The sequence below is a fragment of the Dissoconium aciculare genome (genome assembly GCF_010015565.1).
Source record: "Dissoconium aciculare CBS 342.82 unplaced genomic scaffold K489scaffold_15, whole genome shotgun sequence".
NCBI classification, from domain to species: Eukaryota; Fungi; Ascomycota; class Dothideomycetes; order Mycosphaerellales; family Dissoconiaceae; genus Dissoconium; species Dissoconium aciculare.
Genome location: NW_022984965.1, coordinates 256,026 through 283,319, shown reverse-complemented (window position 1 = coordinate 283,319; position 27,294 = coordinate 256,026). Strand labels below are relative to the sequence as shown.

The 27,294-nt window shown below is 54.3% G+C and overlaps 13 protein-coding genes across 13 annotated transcripts in view; 7 read left to right on the top strand and 6 right to left on the bottom strand.

Moving 5' to 3' along the window:
- Positions 1–347, top strand: part of K489DRAFT_83106 (uncharacterized protein) — a 4,283-nt gene extending 3,936 nt beyond the window's left edge. The window contains exon 3 of the mRNA XM_033608966.1: positions 6–347. Coding sequence (XP_033455933.1) covers positions 6–182 — 177 coding nt within the window. The 3' untranslated portion in view covers positions 183–347. The remainder of the gene's footprint in view (positions 1–5) is intronic.
- A 1,812-nt stretch (positions 348–2,159) lies between these two features.
- Positions 2,160–3,623, top strand: K489DRAFT_434742 (uncharacterized protein). The gene is made up of 2 exons (XM_033608569.1): positions 2,160–2,953; positions 3,013–3,623. The coding sequence occupies exons 1-2, from the start codon at positions 2,572–2,574 to the stop codon at positions 3,588–3,590; spliced, it is 960 nt and encodes a 319-aa protein (XP_033455932.1). The 5' UTR covers positions 2,160–2,571; the 3' UTR covers positions 3,591–3,623.
- Positions 3,624–3,720: 97 nt separating this feature from the next.
- K489DRAFT_384391 (ThiJ/PfpI domain-containing protein) lies at positions 3,721–4,853 on the bottom strand (the record flags this gene model as incomplete). The annotated part of the gene is made up of 1 exon (XM_033605847.1): positions 3,721–4,853. Exon 1 carries the CDS (start codon positions 4,603–4,605, stop codon positions 3,724–3,726), a length of 882 nt encoding a protein of 293 aa, XP_033455931.1. The 5' UTR covers positions 4,606–4,853.
- A 539-nt stretch (positions 4,854–5,392) lies between these two features.
- On the top strand, positions 5,393–6,777 carry K489DRAFT_373889 (uncharacterized protein; the record flags this gene model as incomplete). The annotated part of the gene is made up of 2 exons (XM_033603471.1): positions 5,393–5,659; positions 5,725–6,777. 2 exons carry the CDS (start codon positions 5,393–5,395, stop codon positions 6,775–6,777), a joined length of 1,320 nt encoding a protein of 439 aa, XP_033455930.1.
- K489DRAFT_384390 (YjeF N-terminal domain-like protein) lies at positions 6,750–7,669 on the bottom strand. Its single transcript, XM_033605846.1, has one exon. It carries the CDS (start codon positions 7,586–7,588, stop codon positions 6,878–6,880), a length of 711 nt encoding a protein of 236 aa, XP_033455929.1. The 5' UTR covers positions 7,589–7,669; the 3' UTR covers positions 6,750–6,877.
- A 426-nt stretch (positions 7,670–8,095) lies between these two features.
- K489DRAFT_384387 (aldehyde dehydrogenase) lies at positions 8,096–10,397 on the top strand. The gene is made up of 6 exons (XM_033605845.1): positions 8,096–8,315; positions 8,374–8,461; positions 8,542–9,282; positions 9,346–9,849; positions 9,956–10,062; positions 10,146–10,397. Exons 1-6 carry the CDS (start codon positions 8,292–8,294, stop codon positions 10,185–10,187), a joined length of 1,506 nt encoding a protein of 501 aa, XP_033455928.1. The 5' UTR covers positions 8,096–8,291; the 3' UTR covers positions 10,188–10,397.
- A 259-nt stretch (positions 10,398–10,656) lies between these two features.
- Positions 10,657–12,408, bottom strand: K489DRAFT_390986 (amino acid transporter; the record flags this gene model as incomplete). The annotated part of the gene is made up of 4 exons (XM_033606651.1): positions 10,657–11,420; positions 11,492–11,923; positions 11,985–12,050; positions 12,105–12,408. The coding sequence occupies 4 exons, from the start codon at positions 12,406–12,408 to the stop codon at positions 10,657–10,659; spliced, it is 1,566 nt and encodes a 521-aa protein (XP_033455927.1).
- A 3,684-nt stretch (positions 12,409–16,092) lies between these two features.
- Positions 16,093–16,811, bottom strand: K489DRAFT_82435 (uncharacterized protein). The gene has a single exon (XM_033608963.1). The coding sequence runs from the start codon at positions 16,601–16,603 to the stop codon at positions 16,133–16,135; it is 471 nt and encodes a 156-aa protein (XP_033455926.1). The 5' UTR covers positions 16,604–16,811; the 3' UTR covers positions 16,093–16,132.
- A 2,070-nt stretch (positions 16,812–18,881) lies between these two features.
- K489DRAFT_326797 (uncharacterized protein) lies at positions 18,882–20,154 on the top strand (the record flags this gene model as incomplete). Its single annotated transcript, XM_033601935.1, has 5 exons — positions 18,882–19,061; positions 19,307–19,411; positions 19,475–19,702; positions 19,765–19,907; positions 19,977–20,154. Coding segments are annotated over 5 exons (834 nt in total), but the record flags the coding sequence as incomplete, so codon positions are not given.
- Positions 20,155–20,722: 568 nt separating this feature from the next.
- On the bottom strand, positions 20,723–21,641 carry K489DRAFT_82608 (uncharacterized protein). Its single transcript, XM_033608964.1, has one exon. It carries the CDS (start codon positions 21,381–21,383, stop codon positions 20,778–20,780), a length of 606 nt encoding a protein of 201 aa, XP_033455924.1. The 5' UTR covers positions 21,384–21,641; the 3' UTR covers positions 20,723–20,777.
- Positions 21,642–21,999: 358 nt separating this feature from the next.
- Positions 22,000–22,356, bottom strand: K489DRAFT_307009 (uncharacterized protein; the record flags this gene model as incomplete). The annotated part of the gene is made up of 1 exon (XM_033600576.1): positions 22,000–22,356. A coding segment is annotated over one exon (357 nt), but the record flags the coding sequence as incomplete, so codon positions are not given.
- A 957-nt stretch (positions 22,357–23,313) lies between these two features.
- K489DRAFT_326615 (uncharacterized protein) lies at positions 23,314–26,424 on the top strand (the record flags this gene model as incomplete). Its single annotated transcript, XM_033601913.1, has 2 exons — positions 23,314–23,381; positions 23,601–26,424. 2 exons carry the CDS (start codon positions 23,314–23,316, stop codon positions 26,422–26,424), a joined length of 2,892 nt encoding a protein of 963 aa, XP_033455922.1.
- Positions 26,425–27,144: 720 nt separating this feature from the next.
- The window catches only part of K489DRAFT_82627 (uncharacterized protein), a 1,466-nt gene continuing 1,316 nt past the window's right edge, over positions 27,145–27,294 (top strand). Inside the window, exon 1 of the mRNA XM_033608965.1 lies at positions 27,145–27,294. This exon is cut by the window's right edge and continues 13 nt beyond it. Coding sequence (XP_033455921.1) covers positions 27,247–27,294 — 48 coding nt within the window. The 5' untranslated portion in view covers positions 27,145–27,246.

Here is a 27,294-nt window from a genome sequence, read left to right as displayed (position 1 = left end):
CCAAGGCCGACGTCAACGCGCAAGGCGGACACTACGGCAACGCGCTCCAGGCCGCATCTTCGGAGGGCCACGACAAGGTAGTGCAGCTGCTGCTGCTCGCAGGTGCAGTCGATAAGGTCGGAGAAGATGGAGACATAGAGGAGGAACAACATGACGCGCTCCTTCGTTTCCTTCGATACTAGAGTTGAACGCAAGCAAGCGCTGCTTTCGATTGCCCTGAATTACTCAAACCCACTTTTACCTAGCTTCGTATGTACCGCGTTCCTGTAACGTTGTTCCGGTCTAGTAATTTCCGATTGCTGCAGTCAGTCTTAATCTGTCTACTGTACAACGGATTTCCTCTGCTTTTTATTCACGGATTTCTCATCAAGATGGGTGGTCGAGTGGCATACAATATTATAGTCTTACATAATGAGTCCAGAAGCTTCTAGACATGCGGCTAGTCAAATTTACTGAAAGAGTTGCTTTGGTCGCTAACATGCGCCACATTAGCCACAGGCCGCATCCGTCACTATGTTCGCAACAACTGTGGCCGACAAGCAAGCCTAGCCACATTATGTGGCTGCTCTTTCATGTTGTCTCGGGACACAGTGCGTCTCGGGTCGCAGGGATGGACGTTACTTGCATGTGAAAGCGACTTCGATGTGTCTGAAAGAAATCGAACAACGATGCCCTGTTTCTGTACGATTGTGAATCCTGAGGATGATTGTTGGATTGCCCTCAGCCAGAAATCCGTGCAGAATGACATGAGCGACCACAGGATGGCCGATTGTGCAAATTCAGGCGTGTCGTGGTTGCGTGGGTGAATTTGCGATCTGTCACATTTCTCATTGGTCGATGGTCGGCTTGGTTTGGTCCTTGTGGCCACCGACTTGCCGATTGTTGACCTCCTGTCAATGTATCAAACAACTTGATATACTCGCCGAATCAACGTATGCATAATCATCACGCACTCATGCTCGAATGTGCTTGCCAAAATTGTATGTGATCGCACCTCCCGCTTTGGGCATGGCCCCACAGAACGTCTCGCGACGATCTCCGACGGGGTGCATCACGACGTCTCGGGTGGAGGGCACCGGAGTATGGTACTTGTATACGCGCCGAGAAGAGTGCGCCCAGTTCAAACCTTCTCCACTCGGGATGAGACAACAGGAAATGACTGACCGACGGAACTGTGCCGTTCTACACATAGACATCATGCGGCTCGAGTATTCCATGTCGTACAGTACACCCCACGGAACACATTGCATAGAAAGTGAGTTGTAAGCGCCCATCACATCATAATATACACATTCGTATGTATATTACCTCTTTCAGGTATGATTGAATGACCGCGGTCGCTATCCGTCTGATGATGATGAATTGGGCGGAGAAAAGGCAAGTGACGTTCGTGCCCGGCGCGTGCGACACGGGAGCTAAACACGTGAGATCTGCCGTGCGCACGTTCTCCATCACCTCGTCTGCCTCCCCTTTCCCTTTCTACCGTCTGATTCGTCACAGGATCATCCCTGATACTCGCACATTCCTCAAGAGTTTTCCGGCTCTGTACATATCAGCATGAAGCGTGGGGGTGCTGTCCCGCCATTCTGGGAGTATGGGGCGCAGACGTCCTCTCGTCGGTCGCATTTTAGGCGCTGAGATGCATGAACCAGCGGCCGGGTAAGGTTCATGGCGAGTAAAACAGCTATCAATGGCAACCAATCTAATCTGTGGCTGAGATCTCCTAGACATAATTTGTGATCAATGACTTCAAACTACCGAAGAAAGAGGCAGCTGCTTCTGCCACGCTTTTGGTTGTTTCCACAGCTATCAATGCCCAAGGAAGGGACTTGACCGAGATGTTTCGTTGTGCAACCTAGGCCGCTGGATCTTATGATGATTCTTCAAGGGAGAACCCTTGTCGCTGCTCTCCACGGGACCACTTCTGTAACAGCTTACAACATTGGCATGTGGAACGTATCCATCATCGCCGTGTGAATACCCCACGCTTTCTCATCTACAAATACAAGGTATCACTCCCAGAAAGGGAGGTGTCATTAAAATCTCGACATCAGAAGTGTCTGCAAGCTGAGTTCGGCTGTTCCGGAGTTTCACAGACAGATTTCTACCAGAAGGTGAATGTACTCAAATGTTGATCATTGCGAGCGGCTCTCTGCATACAGTGCACTCACCGGTGTGTGTCACCATCGTATACCTTCGAGGCAATTGGCAAATGCTCAGCCCTATGCATAATCGGCTTTTCAATGCCCTACCTTTTGGAGTACCGAACAAACGCCCAGTAATTTGGAATTATACTGTCGTCACTTTGGTGCTTCTCGAGATGTTCTCTATGGAGACAGGACCGGAATATAAATAGCGAGGCGTGGCGTCGATGTGTTGGTTGAATCTACCCCTGATGTTCATGTGGCAAGTGTGAAGACAAACACATTTGACTCTCACTGTTGTTTGCGCTCGTTCGGCGATTGTTCTGCGAAGGTCTTACCTCATTCTACAGCTGGAGTCACCTTTCTCTCTATCTCTCTCTATTCAGGCCTTAAACGACGCCACTGAAACCAGAATTCACTGGCAATCATGGCCTCGCGACTTGATCATCCGATCCCAATGGGATACATCCTGGATGAGCAGTATGAGCAAGAGTCTTCGTTCTCGGACTCAGATGGCCACTGGTCCGAGAACGACGCGTTCTCAAGCGAGAACTTCTGGAGATCGATTCCTTGGCCTATCGATCGATCAGGAGCATCTCTGTTCGAGACCTATAACCAGCAATATGAGGCCGGACCTCATAATGGCGTGTTCGACAATGTTGGACTCGCATCCTCCGTGCCCGTGCCTTATGGTATCAATTTTCAAGATCCTGTTGGCTTTCAGACGTACCATCTTCAAGACGGCAGCCAAAATTCACGGCTTCATACACCATCGATCGACTTTTCCGCACTTCCTACCAATGGTCATAGTAAGTTGCGTTGTCTGATAAAATAAGAGAGTCGAAACGCGACTAACAAAAGAACTTAGCATCGAGTCTTCAACCTCACGATATGCGGAGTGATCATGGCGCATACAACACCACACCTTACCAGCTAATGCCAAGGCATCCGGTGGCTCAGACAACCCAATCCAATCAACAGCCGTTCAACGTACTACTGTGGCAATCGCAGCTCAACACATTCAACAGCTCCGTCAAAACTGCGCAACCACGATACAACATCCAACGAGCCAACAGCACTGCCGGTCTCCATGCTCTCCAACCAAAGCCACCACAAAGCTCGCCTCCCCAGATCCCTTCACCATCTCCAGCCTCTCACCCCAGACGTCCCCGGCGCCATTCCCACTCTCCGACAACGTCAGGGTCATCATCCTCGTCTACCACCGCTCAATGCCAATACTGCAGCGTCATCTGTCGACGCGAAAGTGATCTCCGCCGCCACGTTGACGAAGTCCATTTACGGAAAAGATTCTATTGTAGCTTTATAGGATGCGGAGCTAGCTATCCTCGGGAAACAAAGATGAGGGCGCATTTACGAGCAAAACATCCTGGGCAGAGCTATGTTCGAGGGATGGGGGGCGGTTTCGAAGTTGCTCTTGGGAATTGAAAGATGCCAAAGGCAGAATGTAAATTTAAGGTCAAGATTGATACCATTGCGAATATACCAAATTGTTGCTATCTGGTTGAGATAATTCTTGCCCCCAACGTCTCCAACAAACCTCAAGGAGAGACGAGAAAGCTCACTGCCTCTTCGCAACATCCTCAAGCAGCGTACTCGCCGCAAGTTTCCCCAAATTGTTCGACGCAAGCGGCGAATCCCCCGTCAGAACGAATCGATCACGGTGCACTTCGCCCGTGATCCCCGAGTTGATCGGGGTAATCCCGAGCTTGCGGAGTTCCTCGCCCACCAACCACCGCATCTTCCCGGGGATATATCCAATATCGATGTTGGTGCCGGTGTCCAGGGAATCGGGGAACACGGCGACCTTGTAGCCCTCGTAGATGAATTTATCGCCTTCCGGCTTGCCCACGTTCGCGGCCAACATGCTCGCGGGACCGTGGCAGAGCGAGATGTAGTAGCGCTCGTGCGAGTCTGCCCAGCGGAGGATGTCACCGACGAGTTTGGAGAACGGGACATCGTTCAAGACGCCGTGACCGCCGGGGATAAAGACGCCGATGTACTCCGTGTCCTTGGTGAACCCGTTGCCCCAGACTTTGGAGAGATCGAGCGGCTGACGGAGTTTGGGCTTGTATTTTTGGTAAATGTCCTTGACAGCTTGGTCGTCTTTGGGGAAGGCCCACATTTCCATTTTGACGGGGTCGCCGGAGACGGTGGCGATGTCGATGTCGAAGCCTGCGGCATCGAGGTGGAGGAGTGGGAGGAGCAATTCAACCGGGTGGTTTCCGGTTGAGAAGAACTCATCTCCGGCCATTTGGAGGTAGCGCTCTTGAGTTGCGATCAGGAGGATTTTCCATTTTCCACCTTTGTAGGCGTTGGGGTAGTCGGCGCCATCGAAGTCAGTCTTGGGTGGCACGTATTGGGTCAGGGAGTAGGGGGAAGGGAACCAAGCATTGTCTTCAGCTTGGTCCGCTACGGGTTTGCGATCGGAATTGTCCGACATTGTTCGTGAAATTCAGATTATTATGACAGAAGTGGATATACAGAAGTGGTTATCTTGTGATCTGATCATTCGCTGGAGCAGGGCGTCGAGTATCTACCCATATATAACAGGACTTGAATGATGGCAGTGGGGCTCCCATCATGGTCCAAGAGCTCAAGCTGGAGCTCAAGCTCAAGCTCGAGAGACACCAGCTCGTGTGACGAATTGTCCTGCTCCTCTTGGGAAATGATGTCAGGTCTTGAAATACGAGCACGACAAGGTTGTGAAGGTTCGGACTAGAGCTCCGTAGAGGGGAGTCTTAGCTCAAGTGGATCCAATTACGCAGGGTCTAAAGTTTACATGGGCATGCATCGCGGCCAAATGTAGTGGAAACTCTCCGTTTGATTTGCCGAACACGTTCACAACGCCACACATCACTCCTCGAGTTCCGTTTCATAAAGGAGTGCCTCTTGCCGGTGATTGACTGTATCATGGCACGAATATGGACAGGATCGCAGCAGGAAACAATGCTGGAAAGTCATTGCAATGAAAGAAATGGATCGCTTTAAGCATAGTTTGCTAGCGCGGACTGCCCCGAGCTGAGAAGGATTTCCCATCCATTCCCTCCACTAGCGGCAATAGTCTGTGTACAAGTAAACACGGAGGCACCGAGCCCAGCAACGCAATAACATCATCACCTGTATCATCGGTCTTCCACCGCCCACCACAAGAGCGAAAACAATGAAATCGACCGACCGGCGTTCCGAGAAGACAAATTGAGGAATCGGTAGCGTTCACTCCTTTCACCATGCCCCGTCTCGTCCGACGCACGCCTTTGCTGGAACGAATCAAAGCCAACCTTGATTTTTACGACCTGTTTCTGTGGCTGTGGGAAGAGTTGAATGACGACGCATACGATGAGTGGATAAGGTTATGGGCGACTCCCGCTGGAATCGCTCTAAATCTCGTCTTCATTGCTGCTCGAGGCGCCAGCCGGCCTGGCGAAGGAAGTGGCATGGATGATGTGTTTGGCGATGTGGACGAACGGAAAGGGAGTGGGTGGATTGCTTGGTTTGTGAGTTGCGACACTCGATCCAAGATAGAGGAAGACGATGGATATACTGATCGGAAACAATACAGGCTACGTTCATCGTTCACTCTCTTTCGATCATATGTTGCCTGAATGCATACTATACCTTCACACGGAGACGACATTACCGTCTATTTGAACAAAACGTCGACGTTGCGCCTCCAACACCATCGGCGCATCGAGTCCGAGTAGACAGCTCTCCTGTTACATCTTCGCCACTGCGGTACTTCCAGAACGTAATCGCTTCAACTCGCGCGGCTTCGCGAGCTCATGCCGATCCCGAGCGCGAAGTCTGGGAGCTGCGCATTTGGGACCCCAAGCCGATCTGCTTGACGATCTTCACACTCTTTTCACCAGGTCACTTACTACTTTACTACACCATGCTTCCTACTGCAACCCTGGATCCACGACCATCTTTGACAATCGTCAAAGCTATGTTTTTCGGTGTGCTCCTCTCCTTCCAATTGGGATTGATGAAGACGAACTTTAGCCAACAGGCAAAGGATACAACTCTGCTGCAGAGTCAGGTCATGAACGAGTACGATGTCAAATTCGTCCGTCCAGCGCTGAACCACACAGTGCGCGATGTCGGATGCCAAACTCGTGAGAGTGCAACTTCACCTCGAGGACATCGCACTCGCGAGGTGGATATATACATGCCCACCACCATCATCAAACGCGCCTTTACCACCAATCCGAACTCTAACTATGCGCGACACTATGACCCGGACAATTTATTGGGAATTTCTGTTCAGCAACATCACACTCGCACTTCAGGCAACAGCCTCACTCCTCCTTCGATCCTGAAAACACCTGCAGCCAGTGGCTACTCGCACGCAGAGACACAATCGGCATATTCGACACACAGCAACGCTGGGGCGGATTTTTCATCACCGCTCAAAGCACATCATGAGAAGTTGAGGGAACGTGTTCCGGCAAGAGGAGATGGTGGAAGCCTGGGCGTATATACTCACCCTGCGAGTCCATTAAAGAGAACGGTTGGCAGTTCTCAAGCAAGGGTTGCTGGACGCACAAGTACGCCGGGAGAAGGACGCAGTAGCTTTGCTGATGGCGTGAGACGGCGAGATACGGGACGTTACTGAAGCGGCATCAGCACAAAGCCTATTCAGTTGCATTTAATCACTCTCGGAAGAAAGAGAGAGAGGTCTTTGACTGAGGTCACAGCATCATTATCGAGACAGCTCATAGCTCTTCTCCCGTGGGCCCAATCTCCACAATCTGGTCCGCTCCCTTGTACGGCGGCAGATCGAACCCATACTTCTCCGCAATCTCCTTTCCGACAAACCTCCCGCCGACAAAATGTCTCCCACGGAAGAACTTAACCAACGGCTTCGGCGCGGTCAACGAGATCAGCGCAGTAGGCTGATAATCCTTCCCAACGCCCTCACCCGGCGGCCCATCCTCGATATTCCAACTCGACGGCGCATCCACCGCCAACACAGGTAGCTTCGTCTCCGCCAACGCCCGAATCACCGCCGGAAACGGCTCCCTCACCTCACCCGAGAAACTAAACCCGAAGATCGCATCGACCACACAATCCGCCTCGCCCAACGCCCGCGGGAAGTCCTGCACAAATGAAACGCGCAACTGCTCTAGCTGTGCCCGCAGCGCAGAGTAGTGCTCGTGTTTGCCTTGTTTCGGGTAGTAACATGTCGGCGCGTAGCCGAAGTGCACCAGATGACGCGCTGCGACGAGACCGTCGCCGCCGTTGTTGCCGGGCCCGCAGGCGATGAGTACACGCGGCGTTGTGCTTGGTGGAGAGAGTGTGTGTAGGGCTTGGGCGACGGCGAGGCCGGCGAGTTCCATTAGTTGCGAGAGGGTGAAGGCGCCGGTTGACATGAGCTCTTCATCGAGCGCGGCGGCGGCTTTGGGGCCGAGGGTGCGGAGGGCCATGTTTGAGTGATGGTGATGTGGTGGAAATTTCTTAATCTCTGTCTTCTTTGAGGAGAGGATGGTTTTGTGCAGTATCCCTATTGCATGTATATGAATGATTACTCGATTGTGTCATCAATGTTTACTACTGTATTGAAACGAAGCTCGGGCTATGACGTGCATCTGGTCTTTCCCGAAGACGTTGGCTTCAGTGTGTTCGATTTACTCTAAGACCGCACACAACGTTTACCGATCGATCAGCTGCTAGAATATTTATTCTGTATGGACATTTCAGTATAGACATTCCGCCAAGCCACATCTACGCACATCGTGTTATCCGGGCAAGAGAATGAGGCTCCAAATGCCCCGCGAGTTCATCATCGTGTGCATCGATGCGGCGGACCCCCGGAGGTGAGATCCGGATTACTCATCATGACATCGTTGTTGAGCTGTGATACAGTACGATCAGCGGGGTTGGCATTGCACAGTGAAAGCGATTACATATCGAAAGATACCTGTGGATGGACATAAAGGGATCCGCTTAGCCTAGATATATTGTCCTGTGGCGGACATCATACTTCATCCTCGAGGTGTGCTCTACAAGTCCAACTTGATCAAGACATTCACGACATCACTTCCTGCTTCGTCTTCCTTTCATAGTGCATCACGATCCAGAATTGACGCGTTACGTGTATCACGTCTCCAAATTCAACGATCATATACCATGGCGTCCAAACTCCCTTTTGAGGTGACTATTTCTCCAAGACGATTCGATCAGAACATTACACTGAAGCGCGACATCACAGCTTAACAATCCTAAAATCTTCCACGACAAGGCCTTAGTAGGAGGCGAATTCGTTGAAGCCAAATCCGGCAAACGCTTCGATGTCTACGGTAAGCATCTCAACATAGACCAGACGAAAATCAAGAGTCTCCTGGCAGATCACGCTGATAACCACCGCCTCGCCTTCAAGACCCCGGCAGCGGCAAGGTCTGGGCCACAGCACCTGCCATGGGTCCCGAGGACGTCGACGATGCCATCAAGAAAGCCGCCGAAGCCTTCGAATCCTACCGCAAAGTCAACCCGCGCCAGCGCGCCAAATGGATGCTGAAGTGGGACCAGTTGATCCGTGACAATTTCGACGACATCGCCAAGATCGTGACGTATGAATGCGGGAAACCACTCAAGGAGGCGCAGGGCGAATTGGAGTATTCGTTGGGTTTCACCTGGTGGTTTGCAGGCGAAGCTGAGAGAGTCCAGGGAACGGTCCAGGTTCCGGCTGCGCCTAATCGGAGAGTCTTCACGGTTAAACAGCCCATCGGCGTGGCTGTTGCCTTAGTCCCATGGAACTTCCCCGTCGCAATGATCCTGCGGAAGGTCAGCGCTGCGTTGGCAGCGGGCTGTCCGATGGTCGTCAAGCCGTCTCCAGAGACGCCATTTTCGGTCTCGGCTTTGGCGTATCTGGCCCAGGAGGCGGGATTTCCAAAGGGTGTGTTTAGCGTCCTGCCGACGAGTATGGAGAATACTCCCGCCCTGAGCGAGGCCCTATGCCGGCACGAACTTGTGAAGAAAGTCACTTTCACAGGTAGCACCCGGGTGGGCAAGCTGGTGGCCAAAATCTGCGCCGATGGCTTGAAGAAGGTCACACTCGAGCTCGGCGGCAATTGCCCATTCATCATCTTTGACGATGCAGATCTCGACTACGCTGCCGAACGTACGTTGCTGTCCCCTCTCCATCTGCTGCTAAGAGTTTCCTCAAACTAACAAATCGCCACAGAACTCATGGCCCTCAAATACCGCCACGCCGGCCAAGCCTGCATCTCCGCCAACCGCGTCTTCGTGCAAAAAGGAATCTACTCCAAATTCGCCGAAGTCCTCGCCGCCAAAACCCGCGCTCTCAAAGTCGGCCACGGCGCCTCCCCAGACACCACGATGGGTCCCGTGACCGCGCTCCGCGCCCTCGACAACGCCGAAGCACAAGTCGCCGACGCCCTCTCCCACGGCGGCAAAGTCGTCGCCGGCGGGAAACGTCTCCAGAACACCCCCGGCTATGACGGAGGCTACTTCTTCGAACCCACCCTCATCACGGGCGGCACGGATCAGATGTTGATCGCGCGCGAGGAGACTTTCGCGCCGGTTCTGGGACTGTTCGAATTCGAGACGGAGGAGGAAGTCGTGCGGCGCGCGAATGACACGAGCATGGGCCTGGCGAGCTATTTCTTCACCAAGGATGTGGATCGCACGTGGCGGCTGTTGGAGAACCTGGAGGCAGGGATGATCGGTGAGATGCTCATGTTTCCCTTGTCGTTTTCCTCTCCCCGAATGCGGGTTTGGGGTTCTTCTCGCTGTTCATTTTGCTGACAATGATCTCTTTATTTATTCACTAGGAATGAACACGGGTAATCAATCTGCTGCCGAAGCCCCTTTTGGCGGGATCAAGGAATCCGGATATGGAAAGGAGTCCGGCAAGGATGTTGCGATCAACGAATATTTGGTAAGTTATACCAGTGAATGTGTTTATGCTGCCCTTCGTGTTGGATCTGCCCTGCTGACCACTTTCATCTTTTTGCAAAACAGATCACCAAGACGGGCACGTTGACTTTGAAGGATCACTATTGAGATGTTGAGAATCAGAGAGGATAAGGCTCGGGGAGGAAAGAATCGGCGTTGAGGTAATCGTTCGGAGATTTCATAGATAAAGCATACATCGGCGGCGGCTGAATAGCCAGCTAGCTCATGAGCAGATCTTGTGCGTGTATATATTTTCATCATCGGTTAAGGAAGTTTCAAACCACAGGACTATAATCCTCACATTCGTGTTCCGGATATCTACACTAGTCGTTCGTCCGTCTGCTCACAGATCGCCTTCATCGTAGACACGTTTTCATGAATACATATCCAATAGTTGGAAGCGAGATCACCCCCAGAAAGATCCAAAGCACAGCCAAACACCTCCTCCATCTCGGGAGCCTCCCCCAAAAAGTAAATCATCAGAAGCATCATCTTTCCCAAAAAAATCTAAAACCCCTCCAAAGGTAGAATCGAATCGAATAGCAACGCAAAGCAACGCAACGCAACCCCCATAAAATCAAAGATCCTTCATCAACCGCGACACGGGCGGGACGTACGTATGTCTCGCGGAGACGAGATACCAGCCCGCCGCGAGGATGCCGACGCCGCCGTAGACCGCGCTCGCCCAGTTCATATGGTTGGCGTCGGGGTTATTCCTCAGGGGGAAGAAGGCGAAGACGAAGGCGAGGCCGATGTAGGCGAGGCCGACGGAGTTGCACAGGATGCCGAAGGTCTTGCCCAGGCTCCAGCGGCGCGGGAGCAGCTCCTCGCCGCGGAGGCGCTTGATCAGGATGCAGGACATGGAGGTCAGGTAGGAGGTCAGCAGGGCGACGACGCCGATGGAGAGGATCGCGTTGAAGGCGTTCGCGCTGCCCAGGTTGATCAGGCTGAGCAGCGAGGTGATGCAGAAGCTCACGCACACCGCGTTCACCGGGATGTCCCAGCCCGGCCGCACGTAGGCGAGGTAGCGGTCGAAGGGGAGGCCGTGGTCGCGGGCGAAGGCGAACATCTGGCGGGAGGCGGTGGCGACGTTGGAGATGGCGCTGCACAGGCTGAGGACGGTGATGATGGCCGTCATGATGGTCGCGCCGGCTTTGCTGCCGGTGGCGTTGTAGAAGGTGCCGATGAAGGCGAAGCCGGTCGGGGGGTTGCGCGCGACGTCGAGGGGCCCGATGCAGTAGGCGAACGATATCACCATGATGAGGCCGGTCAGGCCGTTGAAGATGAGGGTGGATACCATGGCCCATGGGATGGTGCGGGACGCATCTTTGACTTCTTCGGCTGGGAGGGGGGTCAGCAGAGATTCAGAGGTGGAGACCGCGCGTGAGCAGAAGGGATTCCCGGTGGCTTACCCATGTGGACGCAAGAGTCGGGGCCGATCAATGCATAGATGGAGCTGCTGAGACCGACCAGGCATGCGAGCCCAATAGAGGACCAGGTCCCGCCGGGGTTCTCAGGGTCCTCCAGTTGAGAGAAGTTTGTCCAAACGTCCAAGCTGGAGTTGCGAGGAGCAAACACCCACAACGGGATCAGGATGGCGAAGAAACCGCAGACGTGCAAAACGAGCACGAGTCCCTCCACCAAGGGGAGTTTGCGAGCAAAGAAGCTGTTGAAGACGACGGCGACGGTGACCACGGCGATGGTGAGCAGCACGACGTGCCACTCTCTGAAATCATTTTCCATGTACTGTTCGTTGTTGAGCGCGATCATCCCGATGATCTGAAAAGCGACAGTCGTGCACTGTCCCGCGATCCCAGCTTGCCAGCCGAGGACACAATACCAGCCTGTCGGTGGAAGCGTCAATGATCATGTTCTGGTGAGGCTGCAACGTGGGCAGAAACTTACCAACGATGTAACTCATGATCTTCTGATACGACTTGGGGGCGAATTCAGAGACCCAGTGATATTGACCTGGCGCAACATTAGCAAATACATCCGACCACCGGGGAAAACCTTGAAACACACCTCCAGACGTCGGCGCCATAGACGCCATCTCAGCCATCGCAAGAATGGCCGCGCCGAAACCGAAAAAGGTAACGATGTACATCCAGACCATACCCGCCAGACCACCATTGATGATGACATAACTGGCAGAGTTGAAGACCGCCTCCCAGGTAATCATCAGGACGGCGGCAAAGCCGAAGATGGGGATGAAGCTGAAGTTTCGGCGCATCTCCTGGACCTTGCCCATGCGGGCCATGTCGCGGCGGTCGAGCGCGGTCCCGGCCTTCTCGGGGGGGAGGTCGGTGACGTCGAAGTCATCGTTCATGGTGACGGTGGAGCCCTCGAGCTTGCCGTGGTCGGAGTAGAAGGATGTCGCCATGATGGGCGATGGTGGAGAGGATCAGAGATAGATCGGAGGGAGGGAGACGACGGCGAGGTGAGTGGCACGTCGTCAATGCCTTGTGCCGAACTCGCGGGGCGCTCTCTCACACGCGATGGGCGTAGAGGTTTAGAGACGGGGAAAGATAATAATAACAGTATGTATGTCGAGGCTGGACGATGGTCGTTGTCGGTGCCGGTGTCCGTCACACACGATGGGGTGTTTGGCACGACCAACGGGCGACGGGCGAGGAATGGGCGAAACGGCCAATGTCCGCGCGCGTGAAGGACAACCGCGATAGCCTGCCACGAGTCTCACAAGCGACAACGGCGGGTGAGAGCAGCGAGCAAACAAAGTGTCGATCTGATGCAAGGCCGAGGAGGGAGGAGATGCAGACGGGGGAAAAGAATGATCGAAACGTCCTGCGCTGGCGTTCTTGTTCTATTCCACGCCGATTCCACGTGGAAGGAACGAGAGAGGGAAAGTAGCAGCAGCAGTAGTGGTGAAAGGTGCAGCATGCCTTGGCGGACCGATTGAATGGTTCGGAAGGGGGAGGGAGATAGGTGGCAGCGAACAGGTCGCGCGAGTGGGACTGTCGCGGTGGTGGCTGTAGCGGATGGTACAGTGCTAACACCAACGATCGAGGAGGAAACTTATCGCCAATGCATGCGAAGCTTTTTCTCGACTCCGCTCGGAGGGTCGCGCAAGGAAATCAAGCGTGGCACTAGAGGGATCGATGGACACCTGCAGCTCTGTTCTGCTACATGTAAATCGGATACATCCTGTGACCTGCGGAAGCGACGGGAGCAATTGGCCGCCGATGATGATGATGATGGGAATGAGAATGTGACAGCACTCGTCGAAGGGATTTCGGGGTTCGGATCCACTCTAGAAGATCAGATAGAAAACAACGTGGGAGCGCAGGCTTCCATCCCCGGAGAATAAGCGAGACTGGGAAGGGATTGACAAAAGGGGATTGTCCACCACAGACGATCTGTTATGCTATGCACGAGAGATGTTACGATGTATGGGAGCGGGGAAGGAATCTCTGGGTATTGGCCGACGCCACTGTCCTGACAATCATCATGGTTGATTATTGGTTATCGGTGGGAGTCCGAAGGAGCAACGATATGAGAGGTCACAACCAAGCGGATTCGTAATGATAATGACAAGGTTAGATCTGTCCACCATCATTTCAGACGCAGGGATCACAGTAGCATTTGGGCGGAGGGGAAGATCTTCGGTGGTGGCTGCTTGCGGAGGCGAGCGGTGGCGTTGAGGGTTCAGAAATTGAGGGAAAATCTCCCTCGCAGATTGTTGCGCCCACAGGACACGAGCGAGGCTGGCAGGCCGGCCGGAGAAGCTTTGATGGTAGCAACAATAATCTTCTGACCACCGGAACTTCGGCGCTGGAGTGTGTACGGCCACACCATTCTCGCAGGCTAATGACTCGTCCGCCGGATGACAGTGACGGCGCATTGGCCCACAGTGGCATCATTTACGGCTATCGCCCACCAAGGACATGCGCGTCCAGTTCTCGAAGCATGTCTGATGCGCATGTTGTTCTCATGTGCGTCGGAACACAAGGCTCTTGCCCAGAGATGATGTTTGTGTGCACGCATGTCTATGTTATTGCCAAGAGATGGCATGCCCTGCGGACGTCTCTAGATGCGCGCACCGACGACGCTGAGGTTGAAATATGGTACATGCGCGACGAAGGATGGAAAATGCGGGAAGCGAAATGAGGAGGAGAAAGAACTCGGGCGTCGACGATACAACGATACGAGGTGAGAAAATGATCAATGTCCAGGTGTTGTCGGAAGATGGTTGCTGCGCGGTGGTGTGTGGTGGTGTGTGGTGGTGTGGTGGAACAACGGGACAATCCATCATCCATGGCAAGCAATGTGGACACGACGGGAAAATCAGACGGCTCCACTAGTCTTCTTCCGGGTGGATCCCGTCCTGTGTCATTGTTATGTACATAGTACTGGACAAAATGTTCGTCAGCCCTTGTTGTCTTGCCTCCCGAGTCAAGACCCTTGTTAGATCAACCGACATCTTCTGGCGAAAAGAGGGCCATAGGGTTTGGAACTATTTTCTGACATGTCAGATCTTACAGCCGATCAATGGCGAGTAATGGGAATGGCCCGTCGAACAAAGTCATATGTTTCCAAACCCACACATCTGAGTTGGCGACTAGACGGACTGCATTTCTTCGTCGGAAGAGAGGTTTTCCATGCAAGGGATCATAGGGAAAGGCAAGCAGTGAAGCCGCAGTAGCCTTGTACAACCAGTCAAACCACTTCTGCGACGAGTTGCGACGGGACGGGAACTCTGTCATGTCCAACAGGTACGAGAGCGAATGCGGAGTCTTTTGAGTTTCATCATGTATTCGATACACTAACTAGCCCTTCTTCGGCCACATTGGTGAGGCTCTCAAGGTAGGTAGCATGCTCTCCTGCCTCAAGCAAATGTCGTCCGCGTCGCACTTATGCAATGCAGAAACCGGGCACCGTCTATCGTGCTTCAACCATCGTGTAGAGCCGCAGGAACAATGCATGGAAGGTAGCTTATGTGATCAGTCGCTGATGAGGAGGGAAAGGGATTCATACGGTATCTATTTCTTTCTCGGAGCACAAAGGGCGCGCAACGTGGGTGCGGCATGATTGGCTCTAGGTACATATACTTTGACAGAGATATGGCGTGATCCGATTGTGAGGGGATCTACAGTCCAGCACACAGGACAGGCATGAGAAGCATTGTATGATTTTCTCATGCCCGTCCGTGATTCTGGGCACCCACGCCACAATTGGATCGTCTTCAATCACGACATCCTCGCGAGGTTCCACCTTCCCCCGCCGCATAGACGGGGATGAACCTCCGCTGATTACTCGCACTGACGAGGGTTGGGGAGGAAATGCCGGAGCGTCTCCCTGAAGAAGAATGATATGCTGCAGAGAAGGGTTATTCGCGGGCGTGGGTTGCGATTTCGGCCGCATGGGACTACTGCATGCACGACGATGTCTGCTGCAGCTGCATTGATAACACGTTGGAGGACGGAATATCGACGAAGGTCTCTCTGGAGTTTTACAGACCAATCACCGGACCGTGAACTTCGGCATGGATATGCGAGAATGGTCGTTTTCAGGCTCTCTCGTCAAGGGAAATGATGACGTTCACCATTCACATTCTCCCCCTTCTGCACGTCGACCTAAACGTTCGAGAATCCAAACTCTATGTTGGCGGTGCGGGTCGCGCGCGACGCGCAACATAGGACTCGCATCCACTCACCTTATCATTTGCACGTCCGCTCTGAGCTACAGAACTCTCGGTACCTGCGTCAGGAATCACGAGTAGGCGAGATATTTGTCATTGACGTGAGAGAAAATTGTTCGACGTGCATGCATGTTGTTTGGAGCAAACCCAACACTATCGTGCATCCACCTCGGAGCGAGGAAGAACATCCCTGTCGTCACCCATGGGACCTCGCTGTGGAACCGTCTCTTCAACCCATGGGCCAAGACGATGTCGATTCGGCTGCTGTACCACGGAAGAGACAATGGGCCATGACAGATGCGCAACATGAATAGACCCGTGGTCGAGGGAGTGGATGGGCCGAGAAGTGCCACAGCGCTGGTCGAGACGATGACCTCGCATCGCCATCGAGAAGCTATGGATGTCGATTGGGCCGGGTGTTCGTGAGGATATATCTGTCAATATCCTCGGGCATGCAGAATCTCGAGATCCCAACCCGCATGACAGCGCTGGAGACGCCACCATCTTGCTCGCAAAAAGCGGAGGAATAACTGTATACTATACCTAGGTATGTAGAGATGTAGAGATGGAGCAGGGCAGGGCAGGTGAGAGATCTGCGGGCGCGGAACCAGACCACGATTGCAGCACCTGTGGCGTTTCTTTTCCCGCGCATCTCACCCCAAATTTCTGCACAATCCTGCAGTGTGATATCCATGCATTGGGGAATGTGTCGTGCCATGTACAGGTACCCGCGGGACCATTCCATCTCCAGTAGCGGGCAGAGGTGGAGGTCTCCAATATCATCGACCAGATCCCTGGGAGAGTGTGTTTCACTTGAGCTGTCACCCTGCTGTAATGCCATCGGAAACTCCGCCCTCGAACCCATGCATCTGGCTCTGTTCGGAGAGAAACACACACTAGGAGCTGCTCGAGACTGGGGCTTCTATCTATCCTCCGAGACATGAGGAGGATCCACGCATGTGAATATGCCGGGGACAAACAACACTGCGGGTAGAGTTGTAGTGCTGTATCTCACTTTTCAGCGCTGTCCTCGCTGTATCGTGGACAGACACAACCGTGGGACCCGCGCTTGGAAAGGCAGCCCACCTGGGCACTAGTAATCATACCGTTTCGCTACGTTTTGTACCTGCACAGCACACCGTAAGTACGTGCGTGCGTGAGGGAGACGGAGGAGGTGCACGGAGGGATCCGCGTCCCCCGCTGCTGCACGTACACACACGCAACGCGCGCAACCACGGGATCCTCCTCTCTCCGCCGTTCGTTCATATTGGGAGAAAAACATGGGACTCGCCCTGTCCTCTGCTTTTCCCACGATGGAGTTGTTAATGCACACGACATGCTTGATCTCGCAGCTGCAGGCTTCCGGTTTCCCCTCAGCATTTCCTCGCGTGATATGCGCAACGTCTGCTCCTTATCACCTTGCAGCAGCAGCAGCAGAACTTTCCTCAATCGCCCGTCGACCCAGTCTGAGACGGTGGATGATGGGTAACAAGTGTGCAATTCTAGCCGTGATGATGCATCTGCATGTCTCGCATCCACGCCAGAGCCGCGTGCGTGTGCGTGCGATGGGATTGAGATGCCTGGGGAGAGGAGGAGGAATGGGAGACCGTTGGTAGATTCCTCCGACAGGCTGCACGTTGCTACCGCTGCCGTTCATCAACTCAACGGTTTCGGGCTCCCGAATTATCCTGTATGGAAAGTGTAATTTCTTCATGGTTTCCACAGAGGACAGTCGGATTCGGATGGAGAGGTTCGGGACGTATCGTGGAAATCGCTGTTGGGCAATATACACGCCGTAGCCGATCATTGAGATGAATGACCTTGACCGAGGAATCGTGGAGTTTCGTACGGCATGTAGTCTTGTCTGGTATTTCCTGCTGCTCCCGCTCCCACTCCTCACTTTTCGCGAAGATCGTCAGAGTTGTCGTCTGCCGTGGTACTCGTTTCGCTTGTACTGTACTGTACTGCACTGTACAGTCACCCAGTCCTGCCTGCGTGCCCGCGCGCGTGTGTGCGTGTGTGTGTCCCTGCATTGCCATTGTTCTTTCTTGCTGGCACGAACCTCGGGAATCAGAATCACCTTCTCCCAACAATCAGGACCAGGACCAGGACCGATTGTCTCGCATTCGCTATCATCAGCGTACAACAGTGAAAATTGACTGGCGTCTCGTGCACTACTGCGCTTCAGCCTGACTTTACATACATCAAGCAAGCCTTTCCCGTCCCTTCCCTTCCCCAGGGAATCCATCCCGTGGCGCGCTGTCTTTTTCCGCCTCTCCCGCCGCCATCGCCGTCGCCGAGCCATCAGCAGCATATCACATCGCATCGCCCGCGGCCAACACTTTCCCGTCTCTGGGCTTTGTGCTTGTTCGTCACCAGTCTTTCAACCCTGTCCCGTCTCTTCTGTCACGGGCGAAAAGTGCCGGCTGGGCGTTCGAAGGACCTGCGCTTTTTCGCGACACCACGTCTGACCACACACAGCCCCGAGCGCATTGGATTTGCAGCCCTCTTTCCCTTTCCGACCCTGTGGTGGTGAGGAATTCTGGTCGTATGGACTGTAGCCCGATCCTACTCTCCTCCATCTCAGCTGCGCATACATAGCTTTGCAAGCCTCTGCCGTCGTCGCCGACTACCGTAGACACGCCGGACCTGCTCTCTGTCAATCTGTCTATCTGTAGGGTCTATTCGGGCTGCGATCTACGTGCGAACCGAAAAGCCCCACGGCCTTGCTTACATACCTACCTTCGCTCAGCTCCCACCCTTTCAGTACGGCGCGAAACCTTGGGAACTCTTGGGACGGAACCGGGTGGACACGACGACCACGACGACCACGACGACAAATCTCCGGCTTGTCGACTCTCTATCAGCTGCTCGCAGACTATACCGGTGCCGCCAATCGCGCGCAGCTTCTCGGCTGTTAAATCCTGTGCGCACCAGCGAGGCGAGCTGAGAGTGAGGTGCAATAGCGTACGACACACCTTCCATCGCACAGCGCGCGCGGCGCAGCGCGAGTGAGCGAGCGAGCGAACAGCGCATTTTTCGCGGGAATTCACTCCTCGTCGACCTTGAACCTCGCGCCACCGTCGGGCAACAGCCAGCAGCCACCCATATTCCTCACGATGGCCGACTCATCATCAGCGCCGATGTACGTCGAGGGTCCACGTACCTTCGTCACCACGGACCAGGATCACGGCGGAGTCGCACTGGTGATTTGTACGCTCATGGCGACCTGGTCCGTCCTCTGCTGGATCGTGCGAGTCTACATGCGGGCGACGGTCAGCGCGCCGTTTGGGGTGGATGATTTGGTTTTCACGATTGCGACGGTATGTTGAGGCAGGCTTTCTTTGGGTTCTGCGAATTCTTGCGCACGCCTCGTTCTTTGGAATCTGTGCCCTGCGAATCGTGGCGTTCTCATCTGGTTATGATGGAAATGCAGCGTCGGTCTCCCACTCCTGGCCGAAACAGGATGAAGTGGTGGTCGCTACCTGGCGGAGAATGCGAAAGGTCACTCGAGGGCACTATGGTGCGTGAAGAAGAAACGTTCGCTGACTGATGATTTCACTTCCAGATCTTTGGAATCATACAAATGATCGTGTCATGTGTCGCCATTTCGTACGGATTCGGAAAATCCACCGTTCTGCTGAGCGCGGATCAGGTTGTCAATGCGGAAAAGGTGAGAGCATTCAATATCCCTCGAGATCCTCCCATATGAGTCGCAGCTGATCCTCTCCATCAGGCGTTATATGCTGCGCAATTACTCTACATTGTCACGAATGCGCTCGCCAAAGCCACAGTAGCGTTGCTGTTGGCTCGAATCGTCTTCATCAAGAGCCGAGTGCTGGCTTGTTATTGCGTCCTCGCTGCCGCCGTGCTCTGGGGTCTGGGTTCTTTCTTGACTGTCGCCATTCGTTGCACCGACCACCCTCCTTGGCAAATCATTGGCAATGATCAGTGTCCCAGTCTGGTGAGTGTGCCCTCATGAATGGTCGGCAACATAAAAGAAATACTAATTCTGATCTCCTTCAGCTCACCGAATGGAAACTCGTCGTGGCGTTCAACGTCATCATCGAGCTCGCTCTGTTTGCCTTGCCGGTCTGGTTGGTATGGGGTTTACAAACCAGCTTAAGGCGAAAGGTCACTGTGGTCTCCGTTTTCGGACTGCGACTCCCGTACGTTAAGATCCCTTCTCTCGCCGTCATCCAGAGACAGCTTCCATTTCTAACTTACGGATCTGACAGTGTCATCGCCGCCGCCATTGCTCGAATCTACTTCCTCAACCGCGCCGGTCACACCGATCAACCTCTCCTCACCGGCGTGCCGTCATTCATCTGCCTCAACATCGAAATGCACTACGCCGTCATGTCCGCCACCTTCCCAACGCTCAAACCCTTCGTAGCGGCCTTCAACACCAGCTGGGGCACCTACGACTCCCAAGGCATCAGCGGCTACGGCAGCCACCCATCCCCGTCATCATCTTACGCCATGAACTCCCTCCCTAAGCACGGCACGCCCCGCGCCCACTCCAAACAACAACCCGCCACCAACGCCTCCAAATCCCGCTCCAGCAAGATCCGCTCCGCAATGACCAGCAGCAACCACAGCGCCAGCGCGACCCGCTCCGCCGACCGCGAATCCATGGCCAGCAGCGACCGGCGCCTGCGCTACGGCAAGAACGTCACCTCCATCCGCAGCAACAACGTCGTCCCCTCCAAATCCGCCTCGACCTCCCCCATCGACATCCTCGTCGGCCGAAGCAACTCCCACTCCAGCCAGGACTCCAACCAGATGATCATTCGCCAGACCATGACGTGCGAGGTGCATTACGAAGAGGAGGATCTCAGTCTACCACGGATGGGCTCGACGGCGCAGGACAACGACTCGATCGATTTCGCCTCGCCGGATGTCCTCGCGAAGAGGCAGGGCTGGTGAATGAAGAGCTTGTGATGATTCCTCGGATTGGGGAGAATTTCTGACCCGCGATGTGTCCGTCGCGACACGCGGACTTGTGTCTTCCCTTCCCTCGAGGTTTTCTCTCAATTTCAAGAACATGTGGTGCTCGCCGGCAGCACACACGCGCCAACACACTTCAACTGGGATGGAGGTCGACTACTACGAGCGGTACCATCATCCCTGCCCGACCATTCCACAGGGAGACCTCGGCGCCATGGCCACAGCGGCCCGCGAGAACGATCCAGCATCCTCCGATTTCCCGCCGTCAACCGGAGAATCCGGCGAACCGCCCCAAGTGAGCATCGCGGGAGAAGCGGAAGCCACCGATGAGTTTTCCGCTCGACGCAGAAGACCCGCCGTTCCACCCCCGCCTCATCCACGAAACGGAGTCGGAACGCCGGCGCTGCTTTATACCACCTCCCACCTGTGCTGCGGACCACCAGCCCGGACACATCCGAGCGGCCTTTCTCCACCAGGAACCACGCACGCACGCGCGCGCTTCCCTCCTCGCGGGGAAAATCGAACAAGAAATGTGATGACGCGGGGAAACATGTCCGGTCTCGTCCCCGCGTACACGAAACCTCCCCAGTGGCCAGTGGCGAGTCCCTAACGACGAGGGCGTGGGAAAACGAACCCGCTTGAACATGCGGACGGATGAGGGCAGATTCGGCGACCCGCTGCTGCAGTGCCGTCATCGCTACGATTGCGTAAATGATTTTTTTATCCTCCGTTTGGATTCGCTTATGGGCACCTTTTTATAAATCTTGTTGGTCACGATACCCGATATTTTGATGATGATGGAAATTTCGCTGGAGACGACGGAATATATATACATATATGTGGGAAGAAGGGAAGAACGAAAGGATGGAAGGTTGGAGAGATCTAGGCTCTCACCGAGGTGTGAATAGATCTGTTTTGATCGGCATCTAGTTTGATGATATGGATGTCCTCTTCGCTTTCATACAGGAATTCCTCCCGAATGTGATAACAAGGGCTTGGAGCAATTTCCTTCTCGGATACTCCTTGTTCCTCCTCCCGCCTCCTCCTCTCATATCGAGGTTCTTCAGTTCTTTTTCTCGCTCTTCCCGGCGCGCCGTTTCCTCAATCCATCTCCATCGCGTCGTCGTCGCGGTCGTCGTCGTTGACATTCTCATGCCCGAGGCCATCATTGCCTCTCCCGTCGGCGAGAACCTCCCTCTGATCATCCCTCCTCATCTCCCCGTAGCCCTCACAGCCATACCCATGCGCCGTCTCGACATCAACATCCTCATCCCCCTCGTCATCCAGCATCTTCCTCCCTCCCCCGCCATCGTACATGCAGTCCATCTCCCGCTGCCGCCGCGTCGCTTCCAGCAGGGCCTTCTCCCGCGCGCGCTGCCTCGCCTCGAGGATCGCCTTGCGGGTCTCGCGGGAGCCACGTTCGCCCTGGGTGAGCAGGGCCGGGGCCGTGTTGTACAGGACGAGCTCCTGCTGTGAGGGAGGTCGGGGGTTCGGGTTGGGGTTGAAGCGCAGGACTTCGGCCGGGATTTGGTGGAAGTGGCGTTCGATGTCCGGCAGGAAGATCAGCCGCGAGGAGGCTTCCCGTGCGGCGTCGGAGGCGGCGATGGAGGCGAGCTCGTGGTCGAGGTTGGAGATGTATATCCGGTGGCGCGAGTCGTCGAGCGACATCGCCTCCGCGGAGGATGAGCCATCTTGGGTGGTTTGTGAGGGTGGCGGGGTCGTGGAGATCGGGATGTAGTAGTTGCTGTTGCTGTGGGCTTGGGCATTGGCTTCTGTGGAGAGGAGAGGATCGCGGTTAGTTTCTTGTCGTTGTTCTTGGGGTGGTTTTGAATGCTGTGGGCGCATACCGAGGCTCAGGAGATTGAATCTTTTTGTGAATCTCTCTGAATCATGTTGGGTGGTGTCATTGGCCTTGCGCTTCCCTAGAACGCCCTCCGATGGTTGTTGTGATGGTGGTGGTGGTGTTGCGGCGGGCGCGGAGGAGGAGGGAGTGGAATTGGGGAGAGCATCATTTCTCCACATCTTCTCGCCAATCTTTCCCTTTCTCCGGCATAATATTCGTCCCACCCTTTCCTTCCTCTCTGGTCATCAATTGATTGTCCTGTGCTGTACTGTATTGTATATTATGCGCGCGCGAGGCTCCGCTAGCGACGACACTCATTCCATCCTTGTGTGAAACGACTGGGTCATCTGCGGAGGGAGTTCCGATGATTATCGTGATAACGAAGGAGCGGTGTTATCTCGGACGGTGATAGCGCGCGCGCGAAAGGGAGGAAAAGAAGGCAAAGCTGTGTTTGTTGGTTCCACCAGCGAAAGAAAGAGGGTTTCGCATATATGCGGAGTCATACTTATCCTCCTCGCTGTGTGCTGCTGCTGTTGCGGCTGCTACCAAGACGATCCCCCCAGAACTTTCTACGCACAACTGGAAACACCTTCACCACCGCTGCCACCACTACCACCTCTTCTTCACATTTACACCGATCACGGAATACGGTGGGAATAGTCGCAGCAACAGCAGCAGCAGCAACAACAACTACTGTCCGCGCCTCATCGTCGCCGCCACTTCCACTGCCTCGACGACTGCAGCGGGGTATTTCTCCCGGGCGAATTTCAACGGCCTCAACAATGGCCGCCTCCACAACTGGCTCGACGCCTGAGTGGAGCGCTGTCAAGGTGCGACAGACATTCATCGAGTAAGTGGGAAATCATGTCCATCATTTCTTTTCGTTCCTCCTACGGGATCAATGGTCGTCATATTTGATTGCATTCCTTGCAACAAGGTCTGGACTGGCATGGCATATATGCGAATATGTCGAGATGTCCACGACACGAACATCGACTACGAAGACCATGCGAGCAAATTATCATAAGCCAAAAAGGAAGAACCAACCCATTGACAAGGAAATCGATAGCTACTTCAAGAAACATGAGCACACTTTCATCCCCAGTGGCAGCGTTGTGCCCCTCGCAGATCCCACTTTGCTCTTCACAAACGCGGGCATGAATCAATACAAGTCGATCTTCCTGGGGACCGTCGACCCCAGCTCGGATTTTGCCAAATTAAAACGTGCCGTCAATTCACAAAAGTGCATTCGTGCCGGTGGAAAGCACAACGATCTCGACGATGTCGGCAAAGACAGCTATCATCACACTTTCTTCGAAATGCTGGGGAACTGGTCATTCGGAGACTACTTCAAGAAGGAAGCCATCTTCTTTTCATGGGACCTCCTGACCAAGGTCTACGGACTCGACCCTGATCGGTTATATGTCACATATTTCGAAGGCAAAGCCGATGTCGGCCTCGAACCTGATACCGAGGCCTTGGAGTTCTGGAAAGCGTGTGGTGTACCTGAAGATCACATCTTGACGGGTGACATGAAAGACAACTTCTGGGAGATGGGTGACCAAGGCCCTTGCGGTCCCTGCTCTGAAATCCACTACGATCGTATTGGCGGACGCAACGCTGCCAACCTGGTCAACCAAGACGACCCAAACGTCATTGAGATCTGGAACAACGTCTTCATGCAGTACAACCGTGAACCAGATCGAAGTCTCAAGCCTCTCCCGAACAAGCACATTGACACTGGTATGGGTTTCGAACGACTAGTCTCAATTCTACAGAACAAACCGTCCAATTACGACACGGATGTCTTCACTCCCCTATTCGCGCGCATTCAGGAGATCACCGGGGTACGACCATATGCTGGCAAGTTCGGCGAGGAGGATGTCGATGGAATCGATACTGCCTACCGTGTCGTCGCCGACCACGTCCGACTTCTCACGTTCGCCATTGCAGATGGTGGTGTGCCCAACAACGTCGGTCGAGGATATGTCGTCCGTCGTGTGCTCCGACGTGGTGCCCGCTACGCTCGCAAATACTTCAACACCGAAATCGGAGATTTCTTCTCCAAGATCGTCCCTACGTTGGTCGACCAGATGGGTGACATGTTCCCGGAGATTCGCCGCAAACAATCCGACATCAAGGAGATCCTCGACGAAGAAGAGGTCAGCTTTGCAAAAACCCTCGACCGAGGCGAAACCATGTTCGAGAAGTATGCGGAAAAGTGCAAACAGAACGGAGAGGAGACTTTGGCCGGCGCTGATGTTTGGCGGCTGTACGATACGTATGGTTTCCCTGAGGATCTCACTCGCCTCATGGCCGAAGAGCGTGGTCTCTCCATCAAGGATGAGGATGTCCGCGCCGCTCAGGAGAAGGCACGCGACGCATCAAAGGGAGAGAAGAAGGCGGCTGCGGAATTAGTCAAGCTGAATGTTCACGACATCAATGCGCTTGAGCAAATGCCGGATGTTGTCAAGACTGACGACTCGGCCAAGTTTCAAAAGGCAAACATCGACGCAACTCTCAAGGCGATTTACCACAACGGTAAATTCATCCAGACCACTGCTGATATTCCTGAAGGAGAGCAATTTGGTGTGATCCTCGACAAGACCAACTTCTATGCTGAACAGGGTGGACAGGAGTACGACACTGGTCGGATTCTCATCGATGGTGAAGCCGAAATTGATGTTAAGAACGTGCAGGTCTATGGTGGATATGTCATGCACACCGGTTACATGAACTACGGCACCCTGAAAGTGGGCGACAAAGTCCTCTGCGATTATGACGAACTACGGAGACAGCCGATCCGCAACAACCACACTGGTACTCACATTCTCAATTTTGCCCTCAAAGAAGTCCTCGGCGATGAGGTCAACCAGAAGGGTTCGCTTGTCGCCCCTGAGAAGCTTCGTTTCGATTTCAGTCACAAAGCGGGCTGTACCGATGCTGAATTGGTAAAGATTGAAGAGATCAGCACCAGCTACATCCGGCAAAACAGCGAGGTCTACTCCAAAGAAGTTCCCTTGTCCCTCGCTCGGGAGATCCAGGGTGTTCGCGCTGTCTTCGGCGAGACCTACCCCGATCCCGTCCGCGTTGTCAGTGTCGGCGTCCCCGTCGAGGACCTCCTCGAAGACGTCCACCGACCGGAATGGAACAAAGTCTCGGTGGAATTCTGCGGCGGCACCCACGTCCGCAACACCACCGAAATCAAAGACCTCGTCATCCTCGAAGAGAGCGGCATCGCCAAAGGCATCCGCCGCATCATCGCCGTCACCGGCCAAACCGCCCACGCCGTGCAAGAAGAAGCCAAAATCTGGTCGGACCTCGCGACCACCCTCGAAAGCCTGCCCTACGGCGCCGAGAAGGAATCCCGGGTCAAAGAAGCCGCGGCGGCGCTGAACCGCCTCAGCATCTCCGCGCTCAGCAAGTCCGCGCTGCGCGAACGTTTCGCGACGCTCACGAAATCCAACCTCGACGAGCAAAAGAAATCGCAAAAGGCCGAAAACGCCCGGGTCCTCGCCCTCGTCAACGACCACTTCTCCGCCAACCCGACCGCCTCCACCCTCGTCCTCGGGCCCGTCCCCGTCTCCGCGGGAACCAAGGCGATCCAGGAAGCCCTCAAATTCATCGCCGCGAAACACAAAGAGAAGTCGGTCTATCTCCTCGGCACGACCTCCGACGGCGAGGAGAGGAAGGTCATCCACGGCTGTCACGTCTCCGCCGACGCCCAGGGCAAAGGCGCCGATGCGGCTGCTTGGGCGGGCGGTGTGGCGGAGATCGTCGGAGGCAAGGCGGGCGGGAAGGGAGCAACGAGTCTGGGACAGGGGCCCGAGGGAGGCAAGGCCGAGGAGGCGGTTGAGGTGGCGAGGAAGTATCTGGAGGGGTTGAAGATCTGATCTCGTTTTCTTCTTCTTGTTGTTCTTCTTCTTCCTTTCCTTCTTCGATCGTTTCTTCGATAGTTGACATGGGGCCTTTGCGAAGCCCAGGCAGGCAGGCAGGTCAGCCACGGTGCTTCTGCCTCTTTTTTTGTTTCGTCTTTCTCCCCCTGAAACGCACGTAGACCGTCACAAAGAGTGACGACGAGCGAGAATTCTGTAGAAGGCCTCGAACTGCAATATCAAATCATATGATGAATCCCGTCGACCGCACCTTGCACGCACATCCCATCCCCCCTCGCCCGCCGCCGGATCCAATCTCCCCTCGCGAGGAATTTTTCGGACAGAGTCCCAGGAGAGAGGGAGAAATGTCCCGAGACCCGATTCCGATGGCGACCGGCTGTTCTCATTTCCCCGGAGGAAGAGAAGAGAAAAGAAAAACAAAAGAGAATAAAAGTAAAGGAGAGGAGAGGAGAGGAGAGGAGATCAGGACTTCTGTCCGGAGCAGAAAACGGCGGCTTTTCCTTTCCCTGTTCCCTTTCTTCTGGGCCTGGGGATGTCTCTCCATCTCTCTCTCTCTCTCTCTCTCTCTCTCTCTCTCTCTCTCTCGCGCTCCCTTCCCCCCAAAGCGATACTAAAATGAACCTCTTTTACGGGATAGAGAGATATAGAATACAACCATCTATATATGCCGTAGACAGAGGTAGGGCGGAGAGAGAGAGAGAGAGAGAGCAGCGGCCTCCCTCCCGCTCTCTCACCATCCGTGTGGAAAGTTGACCGAGTCTGGATCTCGTCTCTTTCCGACTATCTCCGTTTTCACTTTTTCATGTTCGGTCTTTCGTCATGATTCGGTGGATAAGCTTCAGGTCAGGGGGACGGAGGGGAAATTGT

What these genes read in the sequence shown, in the direction of transcription:
- K489DRAFT_82608 (XM_033608964.1), bottom strand. Translation starts at nt 21,383, where the DNA reads ATGACGGCACTGCAGCAGCGGGTCGCCGAATCTGCCCTCATCCGTCCG.
- K489DRAFT_384390 (XM_033605846.1), bottom strand. Translation starts at nt 7,588, where the DNA reads ATGGCCCTCCGCACCCTCGGCCCCAAAGCCGCCGCCGCGCTCGATGAA.
- K489DRAFT_434742 (XM_033608569.1), top strand. Translation starts at nt 2,572, where the DNA reads ATGGCCTCGCGACTTGATCATCCGATCCCAATGGGATACATCCTGGAT. An exon ending in ACTTCCTACCAATGGTCATA is followed by an intron (nt 2,954 to 3,012) that starts GTAAGTTGCGTT and finishes AAAAGAACTTAG; the next exon opens with CATCGAGTCTTCAACCTCAC.
- K489DRAFT_384387 (XM_033605845.1), top strand. Translation starts at nt 8,292, where the DNA reads ATGGCGTCCAAACTCCCTTTTGAG. An exon ending in CCTGGAGGCAGGGATGATCG is followed by an intron (nt 9,850 to 9,955) that starts GTGAGATGCTCA and finishes TTTATTCACTAG; the next exon opens with GAATGAACACGGGTAATCAA. An exon ending in TTGCGATCAACGAATATTTG is followed by an intron (nt 10,063 to 10,145) that starts GTAAGTTATACC and finishes TTTGCAAAACAG; the next exon opens with ATCACCAAGACGGGCACGTT.
- K489DRAFT_82435 (XM_033608963.1), bottom strand. Translation starts at nt 16,603, where the DNA reads ATGGGTTCGAGGGCGGAGTTTCCGATGGCATTACAGCAGGGTGACAGC.